Below are 12,462 nucleotides of genomic sequence, written 5' to 3' on the forward strand. Positions count from 1 at the left end.
ATTCCCTCTCAAGGAAGCCACTAGGCCCTCACCCTGTGAATACCCTCTTAAATGGTGTGAAGACTCCACCAAATATTTGGGAATAACCCTACATAGTGAAAAGGACCAGGTGATTTATCTCAACTATGGTCTCGCCAAGGATAGATCCACAATTCCGACTGATCGATGGATTTGGCTCCCGCTGTCCATGGCAGGCTGGATTGCCTTTATCAAAATGGTTATTCTCCCTGATTTTTGTATTTGTTTTTAAACATGCCTATACCTTTGACAAATTCTTTTTTCCTTTTGTTGCGGTGTCTACTCCTTAAATTGATTTGGGCTGGTTGCAGACCCCAGATAAACTGGGAAACACTCATCCTACCCTACATTCAGGGAGGGTGCGCTGTCCCCGACTTCCAGATACATTCTTGGTAGCACAGAACTAGTTTGCATATCATTGGTTTCACCCAGAAGCTCGCATACCCTATGCTAAACCAGAGCATGATTTAGCAGGAGCGACCCCCCCTTGTGTTTTTATTGCCGCAAGGCCTCAAACTAGAACCCTCAAACATTCAGACAATGTCTACCACATGCTAGGTCTGGAGGAAACTCAATCTTTCACCTATAAAGAATGGTCCTACTGCTGTGCGCAGACTAAACTGGTTTCCCCCAACCATCATCATAAATTAATCCTCTTTCGGTCCCTGCACAGATCATACACCATCCCCGCTGGCTCGGCCAAGATTGATCCATCAAGGTCCTCTTCATGACCCAAATACAGATCCCCAGAGGCAGACTTCCCCTGCCGGACGTGGACCTGTCCCCCATCTCTACTTTTTGGACGGGCGTGTTTGACACCCTGTCACACATGATATCAACGACACTTGAGCCGGCCCCTTTGGAGGCACTTCTGGGGTATGTGGCTGACGTCTCTAAGAGTTCCTGCAGATTTACTGATATAGCCCTGCTATTGGCGAGGAGATAAATAGCGCTTCTTTGGGGCAGCGGGATCTGCCCTGCTATTACAGCATAGTTGCATAGTATGATATATTGTGATGTGACAGTGAGGTACACTCCACATTACAATCTCCCACTGCACAGCCGCAGTATATTTGGCAACCTCTCCGTGACTACTTACTTTCTCTGGAACTTGACGCCCAAAGCCAAGACTCTAACCCACCCCTCATTGAACATTCTTCATATCCCACTAGCCAGGACACTGTTTCATAGATTAGAGCTCTGCTATGTATGCTAGTACTATCTCTGAGGTATGTGTTTTTTAGTAATTTTTTGTGCATATTAACACCTCTTACTGCTGCAGTCTCCTTTGCATGAAGCTGATGTACCACCCCCTGCTATGTAATGTACAATATAGTGGTTCTCAAACCCTTGTTCACTTTGTTGCAAAAAATGAGAAAGTGTTAAAGAAATGTTGATTGATTGGTCTATGTGCTGTATATAACTTACATCATGCATTAACACTGTTCGTATGAGAATACTATACAAATGTACAAATGTGCATAATGTGCAGTCACCCCTTTCAATTCCAAAGTTTACTTTAAGGTAAGTACAACACAAAACCTATGTTTCCCAGATCCACCGGAGTTTACCTGACAATGTTCTTACCCCTAAATCACCCCCAAACAAATGCAATTAATGTAAATCAAAAAGGAAGAGAGAAATGTACATTGATAAACTCAATTGCATTTATAAGCTATTGAGAAACACACAATGTAAAGCCTCTGATTTTAAATTACAACAAACAAATGTACATTCTTGGAAGAATATACTATGCCTGTCTGTAGTCTATGTTGTCAATAACACTAGTCAAGGGCTCGGCTCTTATGTCACTATGCGCAGTGACCCCCAAATCATTTGAACCCGTGTGTAAGCTTCGGACATTCTGCCTCTGATAGACTCACCTGGTAGGTCCCATTCATGAAGTGCACTGGTATGCTGAAAGGCAGAGAATGATGATATGGATGTCGCAGCAGAATTGACACAATCTCTAACCGAGAGGGCTTGGCTTCGCGGTCCCCAGTCTGCAATGTGCGTTCCACTGATCGCTGACAGTAGATGGAGTACTTGCCAATTTCACTTCTAATCAAAAGGCAATGTACAAAAGATAAGTTTCAAAAACTCACTTAGCTGACAGAATATGTGACACAGAGACAATACGAAAAGAAGGTACCAAAACTAGCTGATCAATGTCCTCAGTCACAAATGAATTATGTGAGCAATGGTTCTCAAGATACTTGTTGACATTTGCTCAAAATTGTGAACAGAAGCTCAACATGATCAGGCATGAATCACAAATACTTGCTGACCACATTTTAATGTTTCTGATGCTTTATTTTGCCAGCTCAGTGCACTGTCCCCAGCTCTTTCTGCAGATTAAATTAGGGGGCATGAGGATCTATGTGACCAATTAAAAGGGGGTTTCTGATGCCCAGCTCTCCATTTAAAAGAAGTGAAACCAATGTCTGGATTTTATGAAGCCTGACAGGGATGGAGAAGGGAAATCTGGAGCTAATATTTCTGGTCACTATGGAGAAGGGTGCACCCTCAAATGTGGCAAGAAATGAAACCCCAATGCATTTCTCAATATTCCACTACCTTTGCAAACTACACAGAGGACAAATCAGCTGCCATGTGAGTTGCATGTGGATGTTTAACTTCAGTTTGAGGAACCTGTCTACAAGCAACGTTTTCAGTTGCTCTTTCAGAGTTTTGACTATCTCAGTGCATCTGTCACCCTAAAAATGTGCAGCTTTTTCTCATGACAATCACAGACTGATTTCACCCTTTTTGGGGGCTGGTCAGAAAGATCTAGTTGGACATAAAATGAATTAGGAGACAGTCTCTAGTATATACACAACATCAATGGAAATTAGCGCCGTTACCTGGGATCTGCATGCCGCTGCAGATGTTGTTTCAGGTACCAGAGGAAGTGGTGCTGAGGAAGAAAGAGGGCGGCACAGAGAGCCAACAGCTGCCAGCACTGTTGAGATAAATACAGAAGAACAAGGTACCGAATTCAGTGTCACTTAATTAGACAAGTAGCTAAAGGCACTGACCAGGGTAGGCAAGCAATAAGTCATCTCTCCGCTTGCATGCATGCAAGCAGTCAGGAATTTAATTTACTGACATTTACTTGAATGTTTCACAAATTTTTACTGATATAACCTATAATTGAATTCATTTTTATAACCAGAATAATAATTAATACATGCCCTATTACATTAGAACAATCTGTAATTTAACTTTTAAAAACTATTTTTAGATTGCAGTAAAAAGTAAAATCATAGCTAACTCTGATCGGTACGTCATGTGTATCAATGAACAAACAGGGACCTTAACTCACTGATCACAAACGAACCACAGTCTAAGTCTGAGATGTTGTGAATCAGCGATCAAAACAGATTTCATATTAAACACAGCACTCCAAGGGATTAGTCACAAGCTGCTCTCTTTAGACTTTCCTCACAGGTGTCATATTTTACTGCAAGTTGGTTCATACTTGAGATGGCTACAGAATCCAAGTTGTAGTAGCAGGCTGTGACTACCAAGAAATGCTTTGGAAATAATTTACTAATATATCAATTCCTCGGATATGCCAGTAACACAATAAAAGGCACTTTAGGTAATATCAGACAGATTACTGACATTTCGAGGTTATGAAACAACCTGACACGAGACGAGCGCCAACAACTCTGTGAATAAGGATGTCGTGAAAACTAAAGTTACCATTTATGAAATGTGGAATGAAGAACCTTGGGGTTTAAACATGTTTGCAAGAGAGTACTGGTGGCAGCATCACCCACCTGAATGACTGAGTGGTTCTGGGGCTGGCGGCAGCTCGTCTGCTTGATCAGCTGGGAGTAGATTTCATTCTGCAGCTCAGTGTGCGTCATGCATACCTGCAATGCCGTCTGTGCTAGCGACACGTGATAATCAATGGATGGGGCTTCCAAGGGCACGTTGATGAACAGCTGACAAGACTACAAGGAAACAAAAGTGGATTTCGAAATACTGAAAATCAAAATTGATGTACATAAGCAACCATTTATCATACAATGAATGAAGCATCTCATGTATATTTAAAAATGATGTAGCTATTTCATCTTTTTATTTATTGCATGATTTACTTCATTCACTTATTTTAATTCTGCATGATGAAAAGGGGACATATAATTTGCATCGTGTGGATGTGTTTGTTCAGTTAAATTTGCTTATTGGACTGAACGTAACTGGTCTTCGTCAATGTTAGGTCTAACACATGGTGTGCGACGGCTCCTACAGCATGAAGACAAGCGAGCGAAGACCAAGTGAGATCATTAATCTACATCCCTCTTCTTCGTCTGAGATGAGAGTTGTTGCATGCAGAGGGAAACGAGGAGATTCTACCATGGAAAACTGGACGAGGGGAGCACCGTCATCATTAGAAGCAATTTACCCCACACCTGCTGACTTCCTGAAGATGTGAGTTTTGGTATCTGATATACTGTGTACTGGTTTTTGCTTCCATTGCACCAGTATGGTTTGAAATATAAAACCGAGTACCAGACTTACAAAGTCTGTAGTAGTTGTTAATTGTAGATGTAAATTGCTCCATACTTAGTTGTGAATTACTCCCGAGTGTCTACGAGCCACACTTACAGATATAAAACTTGGGGGCTGAATCCGATCTCGCTGGGAAAAGGCTCCGTCTGACTCGGTTCGGGAGGGCTTTCCGACCGACTCGTGCTCCGAGCGCTCGAGTACGATGCGAACAAGCGCTGACCGACACTCGGAGCCCCATTGAAGTCTATGGGAGCCTGTTGTACAACGCGTACATAGGCTCCCATTGATGAAAAAGGTACGTTGCGCACAAGTGCGCCTCCTGCAGTGGGGACGCGTCTGTGCCACCCGCACCTTACATGCACGTGTAGGGGGGTCCCTTGGGCCCCCCCCCTGTGACCGACTCGTAAGGCTACGGGTGAAGGGGGGTCCGGCGCGGACCCCCAAAGACCGCCTCCCGGAGCTTTTACGTGTCGGAGGCTCCGACTCGATCCGGCTGTCCGAATCGTACTGGCTCGGTCGTAAATTGCCTCCATTGCACGGCACGGTTTGCTTACGGACAAGGCGTACAGAGCTGTTCGGACCCGGAAACGATTCAGTCGGCGAATTTTGTGTTGCTCGCATCGTACTTGCTCGCTCATACAGCTCTACGAGTCGGACGGAAAACACGCGTACGGCTCGTACTTTTTCCAGCCGGATCGCATTCAGAGCCCTTCCGAGCGAGATCGGAATCGGCCCCTTAGTGTTTCAGGCACACAAATAATGTTTAAATAATAAAGAGCACCTAAAGAAATAGATGTATTATGTAGTCTCTTTCATGTAGTTTCAGTTTATTTTATATGTAGTGAAAAAAATATTTAATGAATTTTTTTTTTTACACAAACATGCGCACACATCTCTTTACAATGACAACATTTAAGGGATGCTATGGGAGACAACAAGATTATCAACTAAAGTAGGTTTTAAAAACTCCAAATAAAAACACTCTAGTTGCTTGGGAATGATGGTTGGTTGATTAATCCTAATTGGTGAATGTCAGTGGGTTTGGATTGTACCATAATATTCACTTAGACTGACATCTTTTAGGATTTCGTATTTTTTCTGACACAGATTAGTGGGTTTTCATGTGCGAATTTGCATGTTTATATGACTATTTGATCTGCTACTTTTATGACATTTTTAATTCCTGATATAAATTGCAATCTAAAGTTTGTTTAATTTTAGCAAAAAAATAGGAAATCTTGAAAGAGCAAACGTCATCATTATTGCAGACTTAATTTCTTTCATGTATTATCTTACTAAAAATAAATACAATTAGGCACTAATAATAATATGACTTACTGCATTATTTAGCCAAATTAATGAAGTTATTATCATATACAGATTTTCTAGTTGTGCCCAGAGTGAAATACCATGGCGTGCAGAGCTCATAACCATGGTAGCATGTTTTGATTTAGAAAGTAAATTGCTCGTTTCCATCTTTAATGTGAGACAGTAACTTTGTCTAGGAGAGTACCAACTATATTATAATGATCTGGACAAGTGGGGCTGAATGACTGTGTTACAAGCTAAAATGCAGAATAGAATGCAGTCCTTTACGGGAATTGTAGGAAGCTTGCTCTTTATATACTACACCAAAAAGAGGTATACTATGCAAAGAGTCCAGGTATTCTCTTATGAGTGGACAGGGGCTTGCTCTAGCAATTCCATGGGCTCTTTTAGGGGGTAGTGTGGTTGAGCAGCGACTTATCAGAGAGCAGTGTCAGACATCTGCAAATACACACACAGTCAATAAATGATCGACACAACTCCACACCAATTTATTAAAAATAACACGTATCTTTATATATATTTAAGTACCAGAATCAATATGATCAGGTAAGTGTGTTTTGAGATAGAAATACTTTTAGTTTTCAAAAGCTGACACTTGGTGCAATTTTCAGAGGCTGCAATGTTGTCCTATTGAAGAAAAACGAATACTGCATAGAGTTCCATCACAGCTTCTTACGTGACCAATCTCCTGGACTCAAGGTGAGTAAAGGGCTAGGTCCAAGGCAGCACCAAGAGGTCACACCCGGCGAAACTGGTGCGGCCAGGTGCAGATGTGCAATACAGCGTCGGATGCCCAATGCTAATCAATGGGGATCAGTCCGGTTGGAAAGAGGCTGCAGGTTTGGACTGGTAGGCCAGTTGGTCTGAACCAACAAGGAGGATCAGGCCTCACAATGCTCTGGGACATGAAGACACTTTCAGTCCACTTCCACTTGGGCCAGGTGAGTCGGTGCAGAGGTGTCTTGGCGTGCAGGATTTTTCACAACCTAGTTTCTCGTGTTAAAGGGGCGGGGGGAAGAGGGGGGGGGGGGGGGGGAAGTACTGATCAAGGAGGCTGCCAGAGGCATTGAAGAGTACCCTTCTGGCAAACCCAAGGTGGGCTTCTTCTCTGGAGGGTTAAGAGACCACGCTGGCACCGTTAACCCACTTCAACTCTGGCTTGGAGCAACGAGTGCAGAGGTGCTGGCCGGTGTCGGGTTTACGTGGTCTGAAGTCCTTACAGTTCTTTCTTTGGTACCAGCAGGGTGCAGGGGAACAGCTCCGCTGCTCCACGGGAGTTCCTGAGTCTTGGCAAAAGTGCTGGCAGTCCTCCCAGGCTTTTGGAGGCTCAGTAGCTTGCAGGGTGAGTTGATTTTGGCACAATATTCAGAAACAGCGAACAGGCCGTCAGGGTTTGTGCCAAGACAGTTGCTTTTTCCACAGTTCTTGCTTTTCGTTGCTCTTTTTTTAGGCCAGCAGGAACTGCTTTCCTGGTGCCAGGGGATCCCCTAAATACCGAATCCATCACTACCCTACACTCCCCTACAGCTGCTAGGGGAGTGTAGGGCAGTAGCCAGTGGACTACTTACCTCTGGTGTCACTAAGCCCCCTTATGACAACTTCCTGTGGGAAGTTGGCATAACACTGTCCCAGTGTTCCTAAGTCTGCCATCACAAAGATGGCAGGCTCCTGAGTTTCGTATTCCCATCAGGTACCCCACATTAAGGATGGAACTAGCTTGAAGGTGAACACACCTTCTCTGACTACTAATTTTCTGCCCTGTCCAGGCACCAAATAGGCCCTGGACATGGGGGGTTGGCATCCTCTCCTGTGAGGGAAGCCAGCTTCGCATACCAAATGCAGTGGGCTATTTTAAGCTCCCAGCCTTGGAATGCTAATTCCAGGTCAGCCTGTGGAAGGGGGTGTAAACACCCGCGGCCCGAGTGGGCTTTGTTCCTGACCTTCTCAGAGCAACGGCCCTCACCCCTGGAGGGTCAGAAACTTGTCTGTTGTGGCACACTGGCTAGGACCAGTCAGTCAGCACACTAGTCGTTGGTAGGCTTTCAGGGGGCACGTCCGAGCTGCTCTCTGGGTGCATGCATTAATAAATCCATCACTTGAATCAGTGTGAGTTTATTAAAATGAGATGTTCGATACCAAACATCTTGGGTTTCAGTGAAGCCATCATGTGGCTGGGGAAATCGTTTTCACCAGTGTCCAGTACATGTACTTAAAATGGCTTCCCTGGTCACTTGTACTGGAAGCAATTGAACTGACCAGTACATGGGCATATCTGCTCATAAAGATATTTCCACACAAGCACTATGGTGCACTCTGCCGTAGGGCTGTAAGGCCTTCAGTTGGGGTGACTTGCCCAGGCTGCGTGCAGTGTCTGTGGGCATGACACACAGATATGTGTGCCATGTTGTGTTTCACTTTTGTCTGCACCAAGACAAGCAGCCTGTGCGTGCTAAGAGTTCCACAAGGGTGGCAAAACGTATTTTTTTTAAAAAAATATCTTTATTGCGTTTTTCAAAATTTTCCAGGGTCATCTTGAACTGCAGATATACATATGTTAACGTGTTTTACCATATAAAGCACATATTGTGGGTTATCGGTGATATTGCATTTACAAAACGTATTTAAACAGATGTTTGTACAACATAGTAATGCGAACGATTGTGCACAATGTCTATTAAGGGTGGCACAATTTATGCTGCAGCCCTTAGGGGTCTTCTTTAGTACCCCGTGCCCTAGGTACCAGGGTGACCGTTTACTAGGGACTTACAGGGGGTGCTAAAGGTATTGTCAATTGGGGTACATTTTGCACAGTTTTATTACAGTTGAGGGCAAGGTTTTAGGAGTAGGGCAAAAAAAAGGACGTGTTAGCAGTCCTAGTTCCCCATCTTCCTTAATGTGGTAATGGGATGGTTTATGGGGCCTGGGAATATCACTTCAAACACGGTCAGGGCAATAACAAAGTGCCATATTTTTCAGGAGGTACAGGCTGTTTGCTTTATGTCCATCTCTTTCTATAATCATTCTTGGCCTAGGTGGGTGCAAAAATTAAAATACTGTCTGTTCAGCTCCAGAATGTCGCTTGTCTTAAGATTCAAATGGTGCTACCTTGAAGAGCTTCAATGCCTCCGTCTGAAGGGCTTCCGATGGCAGGGTAGTGAGGGAACTCTGCAGGCCATCCTTACTATAGCACAGAGTTGGGTTTTTCCACAGGGGAGAACCTGCCGGGATTAAACACAATGAACACACTGTAAAGGATAACATCAATGTTTTTATTGAATGTAAGGTATTACATTATTTTCCATCTGAGTGGTAGGATGATTTTCTTAGAGCAAATCATTTTGCTAGGCATGCACTACGGAAAGAAGAGATCTGCATATCCTATAGAGTAGCCCATATCTAGAAAAGTGCTGCTCAGACATCATGAATTGGGTCAGACTAGCTATAGGTAGCAAGCCACTGAGACAGTGATCCTAGGCCAATCAGGGCAAACACTCAACCCACTGCATTCTGCCCCATGGAAGACGATATTTTGCCTACTGTTAGAAGCACACATAGTTTTTTTAATAACGGGGGGAGGAGAGGGGAGGATCGGATACAGAAATTTGACTTATGGCTACAAAGGCTAATGTGACACAAGAAAGTAGCATACGGCACCTTGGGTCTGAAATGGGTCAAATTGCGAATGAAGGACTTATATCATCTGAGACTTCAGAGGCCTCACTTGCCTCGAGACTGAGAGTACTAGGTTTCATAAATAAAGAGAGATGTCTATAGGGTAGTGATGGTGTTAAGGCCAACAAGCGATATGAGAGTAGGACACTATAGTGCAGATTCCCAATGGGCAAATGAGAAAGGGAGGGATCAGAAAATTTGAGGTGCATGGTGGGTGTGGAAGCGAGTATTTGAAATTGATTTTTTCAATAAAAACTATGAAACATAAATCAGACCCACACATTAAATTATTGTTCTCATAAATGCATTTTCTGCACAAGCAATCTTTTTATTTTTGGGCAGTGTAGTGGGCTTTTTAAATGTTTTAATCAGAGCTCCATGTGCAAGTGAAACCAATCGACATTGCCAGTGCTTGCACATATTGCCTAGTTATTCCTTGTAAGTGTTGTTCTTGAGAGAACTGTTTTTATACAGGTTTTCAGTTTAAAAAATATATAAAAAGAGTGCTCTTCCTTGTTCCTTTGTTTGAATGTAAATTGGAATGTAATTGCAATCCCTTTTCACATAAATGGTCTTTAGTTTGTATTCAATGTATAGATTCTCATTTCTTAGCACGGTGTATTTTCATTTTTATACATGGGTGATAATCAAAAGGGAACCCATCTACTAAAGTGAATCTTAACACCAATTCTATTATTGAAACTAGTATACAGGGCCGGACTGGGAACTGAAAGCAGCCCTGGCAAATTTTGCCAGACCAGCCCCCGTCCGGCGCGTAGCGAGCTAGCACAGCGAGCGATCCCGACAGCTACTAGGGGGTTTGGGGGGGTTCTCCCCCAAAGAAAATTTTGGAAAACGACAGACCAAAATGGTGAATTTTACAGCACATTTTTCATTACTTATTCAATTGTATCAACTTTCAAAGCACAGTAAATAGTAGATGATTAAAGAGCACCAGGTTACCCACCCAGTCATATGTACCAATAAACATTCTTTCAGAGCGCGCCAAAAATAGACAAAAGTAGTGAATCAGAGAGAACAAAGTAAAAGTGAGACCAGCCCCCACATGGTGTGTAGCGAGCAAGCGCAGTGAGCAACCACTACTAGGGGGAGTTTGAGGGATTGAACTTGTCCCCCCCAAGAAAATTTGGGAGACAGGCCAAAACAAAGCATTTTTCAACACATTTTTCATTACATATTAGATTGTATTAACTTTTAAAACATAAGCACCTAGGCACTGACCCAGGCATGGTCACACTAGGCCAGTAAGCATGCAAATGTCACACAGAAGCACCCAGGCCAGTAAGCATGGAAATGTCACACATGAGCCTCCAGCTCCAGGTCACTGAGGCCACAACCTATGGAAATAGCACACATAATTAAGCACCTAGGCCAGAAAGCATGGAAATGTCACACATAAGCACCCAGGCTGCCAGAAGGCATGGAAATGTCTCAAATGGCACCCAACCAGAAAGCATGAAAAATTAACACAAAAGCCCTGGCCTTGACATGACACATCTTTAAATAGCCTACTTAAGTGGGTTGGCACAATAAGTGTGCAGGCCCACTAGCAGCATTTAATGTACAGTCCCTGGGTACATGTAGAACCATATTTCTAGGGACTTACAAGTAAATTAAAATTGCCAATTCGGTGTAAGCCAATTTTACCATGTTTGAAAGGAAAGAGCGCAAGCACTTTAGGACTGGTTAGTGGTGGTAAAGTGCACTGAGCCCTAAGAGCCAACAAAAATGGCCTTTTTGATGTAATAACGCAGATCCAACTGGATTTTAATTTGGAGGAATCTGAGGGCGACAGGGACTTATCTAACCATGTCTCAGCAGTTAATATGAACAATATGTATCTAAAAAAACATTTTACATGTGCTAATGGCGCTGGGACTTTTTCTGTAGCTTCTCCTTTTCCACCCAGCTGTTTCAACGCCTACAACATGCGCATCTGTAATTCACATGCAAACAGTGAACGGTCATTGGGGTATGGGCGACATGCCGGAAGATATCGACTGGCTTCTCAACCTGTACCACACCCTGATCATGGAAAATATCCCAGCTACAGTAAACCACCAGCCGCAATAGTTTGAGAAGCAGTGGGGCCCCTGAGTGAATTTTCTCACAAATGCATTTTGAGAACTCTCTTGCCCGAAATATCTACGAGTGCTGCACCTCACAGACCTGGGTTACTGTGCAACGGTGTACATGGACCTCCTCCTAAAGGGCAAAATGTATCCTTTATCAAGCTTATGAGTGAACAGGACGTCTTTCTTGTTATCTCCCCCTACTTTCTCCCCCAAATTTCCATTATTCCACCCTTTCCTTTTCCTCTTCCCCAGCATTTCCTGGCTTTAATGGCGTCACTGGGTTTTAGACACAACACTGGCCTTGTAACCATAACATACAATTATCTCCTGCTTTATCAGTACAATTCAGTGATCTTGTGTGTGTGGGGAGGTCGCAGTGGTGAGCATTTAGTGTGCTATGGTAAATCTGGTCCCATTCTCAACAGATCAGTATTACAATTATTCAGAGATAGCAACAAATTGGCAGCTGGAAAGAATATGTGCAAAATTGGCAACATTCTCAGTTTAAATATTAAGTCTATTAAACCACATGCCATGTTTTAAAAATCATATCCATGTGCCATTGTAATCCAGAACCACCCATCGTTCTTAAGTCACGGTGCCTTATCACTGCAGCACAATTTGTTCCTCGTCTGGCTCCCAATTGTTTTTCTTCTATGCTCTGTGTGCTGCAATGCCTTAGTACCCAAAGGCTGTGTGAGAATGGCTCCGACAATGTTCACTTGCAATTCCACGCCTTCCTGCCTTTATTTTAACAGAGAGCCTTAACTGTTGTTTATAATACATCTCCTTTCACATCTTCAATTTCATTTTTGTCAGATGA

The 12,462-nt window shown here is 43.3% G+C and overlaps 1 protein-coding gene across 1 annotated transcript in view; it reads right to left on the reverse strand.

Moving 5' to 3' along the window:
- Positions 1-12,462, reverse strand: part of PLEKHH1 (pleckstrin homology, MyTH4 and FERM domain containing H1) — a 380,707-nt gene that overhangs the window by 118,489 nt on the left and 249,756 nt on the right. Inside the window, exons 18-21 of the mRNA XM_085627151.1 lie at positions 8,977-9,089; positions 3,804-3,980; positions 2,883-2,980; positions 1,902-2,079 (exon numbers count right to left, since the gene is read on the reverse strand). Coding sequence (XP_085483277.1) covers positions 1,902-2,079; positions 2,883-2,980; positions 3,804-3,980; positions 8,977-9,089 — 566 coding nt within the window. The remainder of the gene's footprint in view (positions 1-1,901; positions 2,080-2,882; positions 2,981-3,803; positions 3,981-8,976; positions 9,090-12,462) is intronic.

Source organism: Triturus cristatus, chromosome 9, assembly GCF_964204655.1.
Source record: "Triturus cristatus chromosome 9, aTriCri1.1, whole genome shotgun sequence".
In the NCBI taxonomy this organism is placed as follows: domain Eukaryota; kingdom Metazoa; phylum Chordata; class Amphibia; order Caudata; family Salamandridae; genus Triturus; species Triturus cristatus.